The following is a 16,547-nucleotide window of genomic DNA, read 5'->3' on the forward strand; positions in this document are numbered from 1 at the left end:
AGTTGTTGAGTACCATACTAATAAACCAAGACTGTTCCTGGGAACTATGAGTGTTGGTGATACAGAGGTCAACGGAGCCGAGTCGTCTGCAGCCCCCGCGTGAGGGACACCGACACTAACTCCACCTTAACTATTTTAAATAAGTAACTACACGAGGAAGACACGATGGGTAATATTCAAGCTGCTGGACCGGGGGTACTTGCACCACCACCACCACAACCTGCTCCACTCACCGTCACCCCTACACCCGAGGAGAAGAAGACCGAGGTTGTAGAAGGTGGCACAGAGAACCCAGGCACTATGGAAGACCTACACAAGAAATGCAAAGGTGAATTGATGTTACGTAATGAAAACAGCTGCAACTTTATTATTGTATGTACTTGTTAGCGTTAAGGTAAACAAACAATGATCCTGTGAAGAAGTCAACCTTAAGTTGTCTCCTCAGGTGCACCAGACCTCCTCAACACTTAATACATAATACCTAGAGGTAAATGTGAAACAATTTGTGCAACTCTTTATCCTTTTGATATGAGAGTCTCCCGGGTTATATAGTGGCAAGATGTTATCCTATAGTACCATAAAAACAACTCCGGTGGGAGAACTATGAATCTGTCAAGTATATACAGTACAGTATAGGGAATATATGGGTATACTGTACATGGAGAAAAACAAACGATATATATTGGTCTATTTATAGTAAAGGACATAATTCAGTATTTTTTGTTGTTGTCAGTGTTAAGTTTGGGTAAAATTAAGACGATTTTCATCTATGAGACTTTTGGCGCATTATACCCATAACTGAGATATCATGAATTGAACATCATCGGGGTTAATATTGACGAGTGACCCGCTGATGAGTTATTTGTTTTGGTGTATATATTGTTACCATACTCAATTTTCATCAGTGAGTACTGTTATGATAATCATATGTGCAAATGCTTTGTTTGGTAGATATTTAGGTGCTTAGGTGCCCACTACTTTGTCTTCTCGGCGTTAAAGCGACGGTTTTATGTTAAGGTTAAGTTGGATTGGGATGGGTTTAGTTAGGTTGTATTGGGTTAAAAAAACATTTGCACAATATACGACAGTGTCCTCTGTAGAACACAGTGAAATTGCCTTGTTTTTATAATTGTTTACTTTTCTAAATCGCCGGTGAGTCAGTCGTCACCAATATTAAAAAAACTACTAGAAAAATTTTAAGGTATTATTGCATTTGTTGCCACCAACCAAATCTCATGATTTATTCTCTGCAAACAGGAAGTTAGGCAAGGTTAGGTAGACTTAACGGAATTCCCTGGACTAGTAGTAACTTCATATAGATTCCAGTGCTCTATAATCCTCAGTGTGCAACAGGGGTTGATCCAGGAATATCGAAGGGGGAGGGGTCCAAGAAGTTGTGGGTGGGGGAACATGGCGAGCACAGTGACCCCACCCAGCTGGGGGGTTTTGGGGGGAGTGCTGTAAGCCTCACCCCCTTTTTATTTAAAATCTGACCAATATCATGGCCATTTTGAGGCACTTGATATTAGAAGATAATCTGAAGTCAATAGTACAGTCTCTCCTCGACTGACGACGGGTTTCGTCCCGATGACCAGGTCGTAAGTCGAATTGATCGTAAGTCGAAAAGGCGAAAATAATACATAGAAATTCTAAAATGGGTGTCTCTTTCTTCTCAGCACCACGAGAACTCTCACTTTTACGCTTGCCAGCCATTTTAAAGGGAATTACAAACAAAAATTTTGTCGGTACATAGCTCGATCACTAACGTCGGGACTCGAAGATATGTAATGTGAAAAATATTTTATACGACCATGGCCGTTGTATGTCCTGGTTGTCGTAAGTGGAGGAGAGACTGTAATTACTTTCAACTATACAATAATGCCAGAGTACAAGATTGCCTTAAAGAGAAAGTATTGGAATTTTCTGATGAAAAGGGGGGGTCCGTAACCCCAGGAACCCCCCCCCCCCGAGATCCTCCCTTGTGCAATGCTCATCAGCTGCTATATATATCCACTACATAGTGATAGGAGAATACTGCATGTTGAAGGTTATAAAACAATTGGTGCAGAGCACTTCTGGGAATGAGAGATTTCTGGTAACGGGACGACTCTTTCAAAGCCGAAAAAATCCCTCATCCCCGGAGTTTCCCAGGTACTGGAAAATGCACCTTATTTTCATCTCTCATACCCAGAAAAACTCCCCCATTCTTGGAATTTTCTAGGTATCAGGAAATTGTCTCTGAATTTTCCAGGAAATTAAAAATTTTCTGAGAAATTCCATTTCTGGCTATCGGAGAGTTCCGGGTTTGAGTGATTCTGGCTAACGGAGATGTTACTGTATTCATTTTCTTTGGCAAATGCTCAGTTTTCTAGATATAGGTGCATCGTCAGCTGTGATGTGACATGTAAACAATGTACCGTGAGGGCTAATATACGAGATGTGGCCATCAGTGGTTCGTTAATTATGAGGGTGTTTTTAGACTCAGTTTTGTACGCTGATTACTTTCAGTTAATTTTCTAGTGTAAATGCTTCGTTTTCTAGATACAGTAGTATAGACAAATCAAGATTCTGTATAGGTTTGGTTTGGTTAGTACATAATTTCAGCCATTTTTATACTTTTCCCAACAAAAAAAACATATCCTCTAGTAAAATCAATGAAAACTGGGTATTTTTAAACCCATTTTCAATAATTCCCAATTTTTTCAATGTCCTAATTTGCACCTGCTCAAGGCATCTATTTCCATATATGGTAAATATTTATTTAATATGTAATAGTGATTAGCTACCTCCAAGTATATGCTGCCATTGATTGATTTTGTGATACTTGATGTTTACAGATGTGTTTCCAGTAATGTTTGAAGGTGGAAAATTCATGTTGAACAAAGGACTGAGCAATCACTTCCAAGTTTCTCATACGATTAACTTCTCCACTGTACAGCCACCTGGTTACAGGTAAATTGTTTCAATTTTTTGTCACTGTTCAATTACCATATTTATTAATGAAAGTTAATTTTGAGTGTGTTAACACATTAATCTGTGTTTAAAGCTTTATGTATAGTGTACAGTACAGTACTCAATTACTGTAATCAGTATGAATGTATCTTGACACGACAGACTCTGCTAAATCTTTTATTATTTTTCTTAAGTCGAATTGTTTGGTGAATTTTTACATTTTCTGTTATGATGCTTACATTACTGTACTGTACAGTAATCATTTTAGGATTACAATACTTTATATGTGAATGAGACTCCTGGTTCATTGTGTTGGGCTTTAACAGATATTTTTGCTTGTACTGTACAGTACTAGAATTTGGATAATATTTTTAGGTCTAGTAGATTTTTTTATGCAGATTAAATCACTTAACTGATTTTAAAAGTAAGTGAAGCAGAATGTTAAGTACTGTACAAATATCTTCTGGCCATAGTTGCTCTTTCAGTTTTATGCAGTGTCTGAGGAAGTATAAATCTATAATACTTAAAATATGTACAGTATTGTGGCATTAGTACTTTGGCAGATTTCTAATGGATAATGCAGAATTTCTGAAGTGCAGCAGAAAGTGACAACTGTAAGTTGGACACACTGCTCTGGTCCAGGTGCTTTGTAATTGATGAATTAATGGCATGATCCATGAGTATAGTGTCGCTTATTAAATTGCCTTGATACAATACATCGCAGTCAGTGAGTTTATGACCCACTCAGTCTGGTATGCAATTTATTTATTTATATATTTATTTATTTAACATTTTTATAAATATTCTTTCATTAACAATGTCCTTTATTATTCTTGGGCTGTCATGCCATTTGTTTCATCCCAAACAGTTCTTATTGCCTTTCAGTCTTGTTTAACACATTCCTGAAGATTTTATGTTTTTTGAGTTGTAGTTTATTCTTAACCTCTTTGCTACAGGCATGCCACTTTTATATTTTATTTGTCTAATGCTAGACAATTTTATTCAGCTCAGAGGGGACCCCGTATAGAAGGGGTTAATACTTCTGCTCATTCAAAGCCTCTCTGACTTTCACTATGTTTCATTCTCTCTAAGAAGAGCCAGATTTTAAATTCACATCACAGGATTATGTGGCAATGAAAAATGAGTATCATAAGTATAATGTTTCTTAAATTATACTGTACAATAGTTGTAATGACATAAATGACAGCATGTTACCTTTGTTGTGTTTATTGATAACATGTTTTCAACTCATCAAACACTTGCTATAACTACAGCATTAAAACATCAAATTATACTTCTAGATTGACATTTTCCCCATGCATCTCTCTCAGTGGAAGAGGTGCCACTAAGCTGGATATATGTACACTGTAAAAAAAAAACTATCGTTACAATTCCTGCATGAAACTAACTGGACACTGCAAACGAAGTGTATCAAAAAGGCCCCTGAGGCATTCCTCTCATTGGTAGCCCTGCACGTGTATGGGTTCGGCCACACGTGCTCGAAACAAGTGATTGGCACTCTGAAACGAGTCAGAGTTAGTGCTGCCACACTAACGCAATTTGAAACTTGATCGGAACTCTATGCCTCATTTCTCCATGTCGAATGCACATTGTGAGCGGTGCTGTAGCAGCCTAGTACAGTACTGTTATTTACGTAATTAGTGCTTAAATCATATTATTTAAGATACATATTTCTATCATTGATATCTAGAGTGAGTTGATGAAAAATTTTTCACACTTAAATATTTTACCATACTGTAGTTCTGACCCATTTTAAACTTTAACATTTTGGCTGGAAAACACATAACCTTAAGGGTTTATGTGGTGTCATAAAGAAACGACACAGGTAGATACTGTAATACACTGTATTGTTTAGTTACAAAATCTATTTTTCAGGTTTGGTGCTACATTTGTGGGCACTCAGCAAGTGTCACCATCAGAAGCATATCCTGTTATGTTAGGTGATGTTGATCCTTCCGGTAACCTAAATGCCAATATCATACATCAATTGTTACCGAACCTTAGAGGAAAATTTGTAGCTCAAGTAAGTACTGTACAGTATTTAACACTTAATGTCTTACCTTGCATTCTAGAAAATTTTCAGAATTGTAGCTTTGTCATAAACTTAATAAATACCGTAGTGTGTAACATCCTGCAAAATACTGTACAGGCCAAGTAGGGCTACGTTACTGATGGCCTGTACTGTATTGTATTTACCTGCATAATGGATATTCTTCCTTCATTCCTTATCATATATTATTGACATAAAGCTGTGTGCATTCATCCTCTTACACAGTCATTATCTGGGTTGGACCTGCTCTTACCTTTATAACTTAAATATATCATGTTATAGCATATTGGTGATACTTTTTAAGATGTGATTCATGATCAGTCAGATTTATTTTGACCAAACATGCCAAGATTGGACTTCTCATTTAGGTGATTAGCTTATTTGTGTTAACAAACCATCAGAAAGACTATCCTATAATACCTCTTTTAAATAGAAAAATATACCCCTTTTTAATATCACATAAGAAAGAATATAATAACTGGATCTTTGACAATGTTGAATATGCCTTTAGCCATGATTGAGATGATAGCTCTTTATAAAGAAATAAGGATATTAGGTTTTCCTCGGTGAATAATTTAACCTACTGTATTTGTTGATGCTGATGAGTTTTCTGGTATTATTACCTTCTGGTCCAGCATCTGCCTTAGTACAAGATTAATCATGGGGACTTGTGACTTCACTCACTCTTTCACACTATGATACATAATTTTTTTCCACTGTTTACATTTTATTTGACATTTCTTGGAAAACACCAACTATGTTTCTTTACTTAACAACTCTTGTAACTTGCCATTTATCTTATAACTATGGCTAGATGTCTCTCCCTTTGTCTTGAAGGAATCATCTCATAAAGACTTAAGTCTTATTATGAAAGATGAACATTATTTATATAAATATGTACCTGTACTGGTAAGGCTTTATGTTACTTTTATCCTCTCCAGATTCAGCAGAGTAAATGGCAGGCCACACAAGTAACGATGGACTGGCGTGGTGCAGACTACACAGCATCTCTGACCTTGGGCAACATAGACATAATAAATGGGTCAGGTGTGGCTGTTACTCATTACTTGCAGCAAGTCACCAAAAAGCTAGCACTGGGGACAGAGTTAGCTTATCAGTATGGGTCACAGGTTCCCGGGGGCCATATTGCAGTGCACTCTATCGCTGGTAGATATACTGGTGAGTTATACAGTACAAGGAGTATTGTTGTACACATACAAACTCATACAAAACTTGTTGACATTGTTTTTAAAACACTCAAACCTGATCATGGTTACAAGGCACTCATGCTGATCAACCCCCAGCTGCTTGGTAACTCGCTGAGTACAGCTGTAACGAGAGCCAGCGCCAAGCTGCCGAGAGAGTGTGAGAGACTAAGGAAAATTTTACTTTTTTTCCACAGATCCTAAAACCCCATGTGGCAAAAATGAAAATTTCATATGAAATTTAAAAACCTTGAATGTGGTAACTGTAGGCTAAAAATGACAGTAGGTTTGTGTTCTTAGGTAGCTTGCCTCAAAAATCCCCCACCCTACAAGTTGAATAATTCAGGCCCCCACCCAATCTGTAATTTTGACCCAAACCCTCATAGTCAGGATGTAACCCAGCAGTGTGTCAGTCTGTTGTCTGGCATTCCAGTGTTAATATACAGTACTCTATTTGCGACTTGTGAAATGCTCATATACAGTATGTTTAGTGTGTAATCTATTGGGATCCTTCTGAAGATTTTAAAGACATCTAATTGAAACCAAGTCATTCAGATAGAGCAATTTTATGACTTCATTGTGATATAACCTTACTTTCTGAATCTAATTTACTCTTACACAACACAGCAGTTTGATTTCCCACTGGCCTGTCTTCAAGGCCCATTACCCAGGTATTCCCCATAGTAACAGTCAGATGTGAAAATTTGCTCACACAAGTTAATTTTGGTTAACAATATTTGTGAGGAGTAAAAGATTTCAAAAAGAATGCCAGTATGTAAGAACTTCAGTTTTGCAGTGTTCATTGTCAAGAGATATTTAGTGTATCAGTATGAATCTTATACAGTATACTGAAAATGGCCATTTGCTCTCCAACAGGTGACAGTTTTACAGCCTCAGGAACATTAGGTGGTGCTGGCATTCATCTGTGTTATTACCAAAAGGCTACAGAACAGTTGCAGTTTGGAGTTGAGTTGGAAACAAGTTTACGAATGCAGGAGTCTGTTGCTTCTATGGCATACCAGTTGGAAATTCCTAAAGCGAATACTGTATTTAGAGGTGAGAATTATACTAATGTATGAATTTGTGATTTTCAAATAAAAGAAAGATTTTATTGAACTCTTTGCCATCTTGCAAGCCATGGTTCTGTATGTACATAGGAAGAGTAGAATTGGAGAATTGATTTAATGATTTTTGATAATTTTATTCTTTGTTATATACTGTTTTCATTTCCATTAATTTTCAATGGGTGGCATATATTATTACTTCTGTTTGTGTATGAAGTATAACCTAACCTCTGTCTAGAAACCTGAGTCTTTTCAGTTCTGAAATTAGATATTACTGTTCAATTAGACAAAATTTTTATTTAATGCAGAATGTGTTTGTTTGTTAATTTATTTTTTTATCTTCATAAATATATATATATTTTAAATTTACTTGGATGTTATTTATTAATTGATAATTTTTACAGGAACTCTTGATTCTAACTGGACTGTTGGAGCGGTAATGGAGAAGAAACTAATGCCATTGCCTTTCACATTGGCTTTATCTGCCATGCTCAACCACCCTAAGAATCAGTTTAAGATTGGATGTGGTTTTATAATAGGCTAATGTAAGAGTGATGTGTATAGAATCTTGATTGATGTGGTCATTCCTGTGTCATGCTTTCCTGAGTCAATGAGCAGTTTAAGCTCTGTTGACAGGATATATGAATGGGTGAGTACCAAGTCTTAAATATTGTATAGGGATATTGGAATGTACATACAAATGTGGGAAATCCATTGCCATAATTTTCCTGTGCATCACTGGGGAGTTTTACTGTGACCAAGTACCATGTACTTACTAGAATAATAGTACAGTTATGAAAACTTAATGGTATTTTATTTCTTGGACAATAGTTTCCCCTACTGCACATTGTTGCTGGTTGGACCCATTATAGCTATGTTCATCCTGTATCATCCTTGGCAGTATCGCTGTGCCAGAATAGGATGATACTGGTAGTTGACTTGGATATTCTGTTATCATTCCTTATGAACAAAGGTCTCTTTTTAATGCTGTCAAAATGTGTGCTTGTTTCTTTTGAAAATTAATAGGTAATGCTTGAAGATCATTGCAGCATATGTGTACCATTTTATAGATAGGAATCTTAATGTGGGTAGCCATGCTATAGCAAAGATCAGACACTTATTTTATTTTGCCCTCACTATTGTGAATTATATTGCTTTGGCTGTCTGCCCATCTGTCCCGTATTCATTTTCGTGTACTGTACTAAAAAGATATTGGCTGGATGATCGACTGTCTGTTTGGTGTGTAATTATGTTTCGTGAAACTACAGGTCTTTTTGGTTCTGGGCAAACTTGATGAATCATTTCATGTGCTATGTCCTTTTTCAAAAAAAATTACTTTGTGGGGGCATATGTGTACTGCATTACAATTATTATTATTTTTTCAATATTATTGAATGGAAAGATTGATGTCATAAAGTGAAGTTGATATCTTGATTTTGTAGTTCAAGAATATAGTAACAAATGAAATTTCTAGACTAATTTTGTTTTGCTAAAAACGAGTAGAAGTTTCCTGCGATAGAAATGCAGTGGCTATTCCAGTTTTATGACCTTTGCAAGCAACAGATACTGGCACTTCTTGCATTACATCGGGTGTGGGAATTAAAACTGGTTTCAAAGTACAGTATCGGATTCATGGCATCATAACTAATGATCTTGTTTTTTCTTTTAATACTATGGTAATATATATATATATATATATATATATAAAACTTAATTTAATGTAACATTTCTTTTTTAAATTTTAATGTGTGAAAATGATTTTTAGACAACAGAATCATTACCATATTGCTGTACAAGTGAAGAGGTGCAGTTGAGTGTTAATTACTTGAAGGAAAGTGTATGCCCTAGATATTTGAAGGTCCTAATGTGGGTAAGAAATGTTATTTGATAATCTGTACACCAGTCATTATCAGATCGATCCAGTCTAAAAGCCTGTGAATGCATGTCAGCCTTTTTTTTTCACACAGCTGATAGCATCAATTCAGTTCTTCCTATTATCTCTATTAAAGCAGTAAATTATTAATATTCACCGAATTGGTTCTTTATATTATTTAAGGATGATCATTTTGGATTAAAATATAACATTCATATTTTTTTATATTGGAATATCTACCATAAAGTAACTAATTAGGGGGCTCTAAAGGGCTTGCTCTTATTTGCTGCTACATTGTACTAGTCTGTATTATGGCCACAGAGAATTTATATTAATGAACTGTACTCTTATGATTTTGCATTACCTCCCATTGTAGATAACCGTGAATATAAGTAACAGATTGTTGGAGTTGTTTTGATAATTGTTACCATGTACAAAACAGATGGTTCTTTTAACATTTTTGCATTTTATTTATGCCTGTAAATGGTAGAAAGGTAATTACAGGGAACTTGGCAAGTTTCATCTCATTAGTTCCAAGAAAAACAAGGCTAGAAGCAATATACAGCATGCCCTTACAACTCGCAGATTTTTAATTTGTGGTATCCAATTATTCGGGGATGACACCCTGGATGTACCCAAGAATGTCTGCGGGTAGTTTTAAAGTTGGCGGCACGGCACTTTCATGGCCAGGACGGGAAGCCCGTTAGTTTTATGTCGTTCCTCAAGGTGTCTCTCTTGTCCCAGGTGGCTGGGCCATGTGCGCTCACTCCACCTCAGTGACAGTCTGGGTTAAATACTTGTCCATTTCGTGCGTGTGCTACTCTGCTCCTTGTGCTTGTGATGGCTACCAAACGCACCTCATCCAGGTGCGGGAAGGTGCCCAAGCAAGTGAAGAGAGAAAAGGTCACGTATTTCTCCCATACGTAGGCTTGGTAATGGGAGCGGTTAAGGGGAGTGAGTGACTGCTAGTTAGCGCATTGTTTGCAGTTGTAACTCTCCTAACTCCTTGCCATATTTCACTGGATTTACTGTTATTATTAGTGTTTACTGATAGAATAATGATTAATCATGGCATTGTAGCTAGGTTAGCTCATCATTGTAACCACCAGGCTACAATTACATGCACACACCATCCTTAATACATATTGTGAAAAAAGGTAAAAGAAATAATTGTCCTAAGGGCAAACACATAATGGGAGGGGAGCGCAGAGTGTAGCTTGTGGGGAGTGTTGCTAGGGAATCGGTGTCCCAGCTAATCTTTGTTACTATGGTGGAGCAGGAAGTGTATGAAAATGGTGACTGTGTTAAACTTTCATTTGTCTTATTTACTGGTTTGGCAATAGTATTTTTTGTTGTAACTTATTTATTGGTATTATTTTTATTTGTAACACATTTCCTGGTATAATACTGTATTTATTATTAAAAAAAAAACTATGGCTATGAGGTGTTATGGTTGTTTTTCAATTTGTATTTTTGGGTAGATATATGTAACTTTCTTCATTCATTTTTACTCACATGCACGCACCATCCTACATACATGTTATGAAAAGAGTACAGTATTACACAACAATTACCGTTATCCTTTAAGTTGGGTTGGCTAGATGGCTACAAATAAATTTTGTAAGTTTGATTTACATAGCAACCAAGCTGGCGCTCAGATGCCATTCGTTCTAGACTAATTTTTACGGGGAAAAAATTGCCATATGGCAACCCAACTTTAATAACAAAGCATGGAGTTGACTTGAGGGTAGACTAGCATTTTTCTACATTTTGTTGTCTAGTTTTTTTTATTTGTGAGGGGATTTAGCCTTTATTATTTATTTATATGTGTTTTGTGTGTGTGTGTGTGTGGCTACACACACACACACACACACACGTATACAGTACAGGGTACAGGTAATAATATCATAAGGGCAAACACGTAAAGGGAATATACATTTATTTGCGCACGAGTAAAAAATGTAACACCCCCCCCCCCGGTCAGCAAATGATATTCCCAGCCATTTTGATAACCAAACCCCTGCGAATTAAGGGCATGCGGTACTGTATTATTGAATGAACAGATTTTAAGGTGGTGTTCTGTCTTACTGTACAAATGTAAGAGTTAAACAGTTGTGTAGTCTTGGGAGGAATGATATATTAGAAGATTATTGGATTTCTGTAGAATATGTTTGGATCGGACCAAAGATTTCTTTAAAGTTGATCTTGGTCACATGGTTCCTATGTCCAAAAGGAGTTCCCATTTATGTTGGTTGCAGCAGTTTATTGAGTTGTGTAGATGCTCAGAAGGTAAAGGGTATGTGCCATGAAAGAGCATTTGGAGGGGGGGGGACAGATTTGATGCTAATAGTGAAATATTACATCATTTGTCTAAATGTTATGGATGGAAATCTAGTCAGTTCAACTTTGCAATTTCTTTGCTTGCATGCAATGGTATCTTATCTGGTAGTTATAACTAATAAGCATTTTGCATCTGCTTATAGCTATACTTTGTGTAAATTGGACAAAATCCAGAGAACAGAAAAATGCTTGGAAGCGGAGAATTGACAATTAAACAGTGATAAAGAGGGAATCTAGACATCAAAAGATATTGTAAATATTCTAGGTTTAAGTTTAACCTGTGATAGAACTGTAGGGGGACAATCATTTGGAGGTTGCTGATAAGCACGTTTGTAAAGAAGCACCAAAATGTTTTGTCATCTGACTGAAGTACCTTATGGTGAAAGAGGGTCCTGTAAATGTGATGCCCACTTGGACACTGTAGATACAGTACACTTATGATATATGATATGCCTTTGGTATATACAAAGGTAGTATGGCTGCCACTGTGTTTGCTTTAACAATCAATGCATGCTGAAACAAGTACAGTACTGTATGTCATGACACTAAGATAAGACAACTGCCCATTATCTTCTGGTGAATATTTAGTGTTAAACATGGGGGAAAAAAATCTGGAGCCAACAAGGGCTGTAGCTGTCTTATTGTATATTTTTTTAATAATATGACAAGCATCACTCAAATTTACTGAGTGTAACGAAACTTCTTAGTTTATCACTGCCGTACTGTACAAGTGCACTCACATGACATAACCTCCAGAGGGTACTGTATCTGAAAATCACAATAAAAATGTAAGCTTTAAATTTCCTAGGAGATTGTGGATGTAATGTGAAAGTCTATTAACCCAGTAGGGGTCATTTGAAAACTTTCACCCAGCTCATGCAGAGGCCTGCCCTTACAAATAAAAAACAGCTGCAGTATATGGACTGAGGAACAGTATTTGTGAGTAAGGCTAATAAACTCTTGTGCTGACACAGGTAGTAGGCAGCTACCAGAGAGGTACTACCACCTGGGAAGATATTGGAAGCATAATGTGTTGTCTAATGGTAGACCCTGCTGCCATATGGCATCACAAAAATTTTGACCAAGTCTCAGGTTGCTGATCTTTGACTTTCTGCCTCATTTAAACACAATTGTAGGGTCTCAATTGTTTCTTTTGACACCACAACATACATATTGTTTCTCACTCTTCATTTGTTTAATTTTATTCCATTTCCGTGTATTATCACCACCAAATCATAATTTCAGTGATGGCTTTGCTTTAGCCAGAGCAGATTAGCACTATATCCACTGCCTTTCCACCCTCCTCCTCCCTTCCCCACCGACTGCATCTCACCAACACTCTGCCTCTCATTCATTCTATTATGAGTCATGATACAATATTGGACAGTACTGTACAGTGTTTATTTGTTATTCATTAATTAGTAAATATATGTTACTAGTATTATATCATGAAGTGTACCTACACATTATTGGGGGCATATTTTGGTCAGTTAAGGGATGCATCTTTGGGGTCATGGGACAAAACTAATTTTTCCCATTTGTACGGTTTTGCTTATCACATTAGTTTTCTGGAACCTAACCTCCCTCCCCCCGATTATTGAGGATACGTGCATTAAAATAAATCCACACTAAATTATAAAAAGATTAACTAAAGATAAAAATAAAAGAAACTTTGTATGACACATGTTGATTTGTAAATCTTTCTACTGAGATTAATCAATAACTGATTCTCAAAGTTATGGCTGTCCAATCGGGATCTTTTATCCTGTGTCCCGTGATTAGATTAAAACTTGTTTAGAGCATGTTACAAGTAAAATTTTTTGACCGTAGATCCTTAATCAGTGTGTCGAGGACGACTTACAATGACATTCCAAGCAAATTTAATTACAGATCTGTTGTAAAAATATGAAATTCTAATAATTAAGTGTCCTCGTATCAATTAGCATAATTAATTGTCAAAACTCCATAATCAAAGGTACTGGTAAGATATCAAAATTTCAATACTTTGACCAGATCCTCATTCAGCGTGTTGAGGACAACCTATCATGAGACTTTGACCAAAATTATTTTTTTAACCCCCCCAAAAATAATCCTGGGGTATGCCTTGTAATTTTTTTTGTAAAAAGCTAATAAAATTTTCTCAAAATCTCAGTACAGGTTGTTTTTGGCATGAAAATTAACGATCTGTATTCATAAAGTTGAAATTCTGATTATTAATTGTCCTCATATCAATAAGCATTATTATCAAAACTTCATTATCTAGGGCAGGGGTCACCAAACTTTTTTCACAGTGGGCCGGATAACTGAAAGAATGACGAGCGCGGGCCGCATAATATTTAAATTTAAATTGTATCACAACGTCTCGTGTTCCATACGTTTTATCAAGCAAATTCAAGTACCGTCGGCGGGCCGGATCCGGCCCGCGGGCCGTAGTTTGGTGACCCCTGATCTAGGGTATGGTGCATCCCCGGTTTTCGCAGAATTTTTATTTGTGGTTTCGACTTCGCGGATTTTCATCAGAAATATATTTTCATTGTAACAGATACAGGTATTACCGATTTCATATGCGGCTGAAGTGCGCTCACGAATGAGTTTCCGCAAGAAACCGCCAGGCGTCACTACCACAACTTCTCGCCTCTCGTGTCTCCCACCATACTTTGTATACATCTTGCTGCAACCCGTGTGTTTTGTGCTCGAAAATCCCATCGTGGCTCCAAAACGTCCTTCTAAATGTGGTGACAAGGGCGGTAATGCACCAAAGAAGCCTATGAAAGATAGAAAAGGACTTTAATCGAGAAAAAAAAATTTAGAGCAGCATGAGCTACGGCATATGGGATGAACGAATCCACAGTTCCCTACATAAAAAAAGAAAGACATCATCGATGCAGTAACTGCTAGTGCACTAGCAGTAGCAAAGGTGACACAACGTGAGAGATTTGGCACTGATAAAAATGGAGAAAGCTGTGATGTACCAGGGGGAGGATCAAGAGGACCGAACAACATAACTGGGCTAGTGAGTATAGTATTCCATGTGTGTTGTATTTTTTGGGGTGAATTTTCGATCTTGCACCGACATTTCTCACTGTTATTAATATGTTTTTCATAATGTTTAGACAATTCTAAGACCTTTTTTTCTTTTGTGATGTTTCTGCCGGAAATTAAGGATAACCGAGATATTAATTTTTCAATATTATTAGATTTGGTCATGCACAAAGTGTCGCCATTTGTTGTTTACGTCTGAGAAAGTCTGACCACCCATCACGCAGTGCTCCTTACCTCCGTGTTGGCTTCTTAAGCATATACAGCGCATGTGCAGGGATGGTATGGGAGTTTCTTATTGGCTATAGCGATAAGAGACTTATAATTGGGCAAGAATTTTTTGTCTTAGCCAATGAACAATGCGTGGGTGCGTTGGGAGCGGAGATTTGTTTTTCAGTACCAGAATAACCAGATATGGTTGAACAGGTGGAAAGAACTGTGCCGACATTGTGATCGAGATTATTTTACGTCAATTGCAGAGTTTCATCAGAAAAATAGTGTTAGGTTTGGTTTTCTATTTATGTGATTTACAAGGAAAAAAAATATATTTTCGTTAAGATTGATGGATGGGGGGGGGGGGCTCTCAAAAACTATTGATTTCTGGCTGAAATGAATATCAAATTCGTTAGAAACTCATCAAATAACATCGGAAAAACATATTTTTAATATCCAAACAAAGACAGGTGCATTTGTGAAAATTTTCCTTTTTTTTTTAGGTACAAGAATGTGTAAAATAATTTATATTCATATTTGTGTCTTTATTATATTGTCTTTACATTTTACTTAATGATATGTGAGAGGGAGAGAGCTTTACAGTTCATGAGAAACATGTTTAGGGCCATACAAGTGATCAGGAATATTACATGGTGAGTGAAAATCCTGAAAAGAGAAAAAGAGAATTTGCAGTTTGGCTCTTTCGTGGTAATACCAGGAACATAACCCCTGCGAAAAATGAGTGACCGCTGTATTTGCAAGACAAAAATTTGCTGTATTGCTCTTTGGTGTAACTGGCAAGCAGATTCCTGAAGTACACCTGTGTCGGAATTTTTTTTATGATACAGTACTGTACTTATCTTTTGTGATATAAAACCCAAATGGTTGCTTTTTAATGTCATACACAGTTGAGCTCCCAACACTTTATAGTTCACACAGTTTCATAATGGATGTACAGTCAACAATTTTAATTTCTTCTTCCCTTTGTCACTAACCAATGAGCTTGCAGGCCACTTAGGAGCCATGGTTCAATAGATATTCAGCTTCAAAACATGCGGCAGCCATGGCAGTCTGTTGGGATAAACATAAACATGACCGCAGCGTCAGTGAAAGTGAAACAGTGTGCAGGAGAAGTTCACAGTCTTGCCCGCCAATTTAAATTTTTCTACATATGCCGATAATGCTGTTAAATATACCTGTACAGTCAACCCTCGCTTTACGCGGTCCCACATTCCGCGTTTCCACGTTTACGCGGTACCCTGCCGAAACCGGAATGCTCACATTCCGCGGTGCGTGTACCCCTTTACGCGGAGAGCGGCTGGCGAGCCGCGCCATTTTTGGATCCAAACCTCCCGCCATCCGCCATGTTGTGTAAGCGGCGCGAGCAGGGTGCGCACATGGTCGCCCAGTCATCAAAACATTACCGAGTTCTTCACCCGCCACCCACCACAGCTGGCCCAAGTCAGTGATAGTGATAATTATAGTGAGGATATGGACTTATATGGACTTTGACAAAGAGGCCCTGCAAGCCTCTGTGGTGGATAGTGATACAATTGATACAAGTGATACAGGTGAGGGCCAATAATCTGCCCTCTGCCTTGGAACCACCCCCCCAGCCCCGTGTGCCCAGTCATCTTTTCTACTAATGTGAGTGTTAAAAAACCTAATATTATTGATATTTCTCTTAATTATGAATTGTGTGTGCATACCATCATAAAATTAAGAAGTTATTTTTACTACAACGTAAGTATTGTGTCTGAAAAAGTGGAGTTTGGGGGTCGGCCGGTCTC

The 16,547-nt window shown here is 37.2% G+C and overlaps 1 protein-coding gene across 1 annotated transcript; it reads left to right on the forward strand.

The window, feature by feature from the left end:
- The first annotated feature begins 52 nt into the window (after positions 1 to 52).
- On the forward strand, positions 53 to 9,622 carry LOC121863829 (mitochondrial import receptor subunit TOM40 homolog 1-like). Its single transcript, XM_042362698.1, has 6 exons — positions 53 to 328; positions 2,838 to 2,952; positions 4,849 to 4,996; positions 5,965 to 6,202; positions 7,105 to 7,284; positions 7,697 to 9,622. The coding sequence occupies exons 1-6, from the start codon at positions 166 to 168 to the stop codon at positions 7,834 to 7,836; spliced, it is 984 nt and encodes a 327-aa protein (XP_042218632.1). The 5' UTR covers positions 53 to 165; the 3' UTR covers positions 7,837 to 9,622.
- Positions 9,623 to 16,547: the final 6,925 nt, after the last annotated feature.

The sequence above is a fragment of the Homarus americanus genome, unplaced genomic scaffold, assembly GCF_018991925.1.
Source record: "Homarus americanus isolate GMGI-L3 unplaced genomic scaffold, GMGI_Hamer_2.0 scaffold48354, whole genome shotgun sequence".
NCBI lineage: Eukaryota > Metazoa > Arthropoda > Malacostraca > Decapoda > Nephropidae > Homarus > Homarus americanus.

Coding starts and splice junctions, on each gene's coding strand:
- LOC121863829 (XM_042362698.1), top strand. CDS start 166: ATGGGTAATATTCAAGCTGCTGGACCGGGGGTACTTGCACCACCACCA. Junction 329..2,837: donor CCTACACAAGAAATGCAAAG/GTGAATTGATGT, acceptor TGATGTTTACAG/ATGTGTTTCCAGTAATGTTT. Junction 6,203..7,104: donor TATCGCTGGTAGATATACTG/GTGAGTTATACA, acceptor GCTCTCCAACAG/GTGACAGTTTTACAGCCTCA.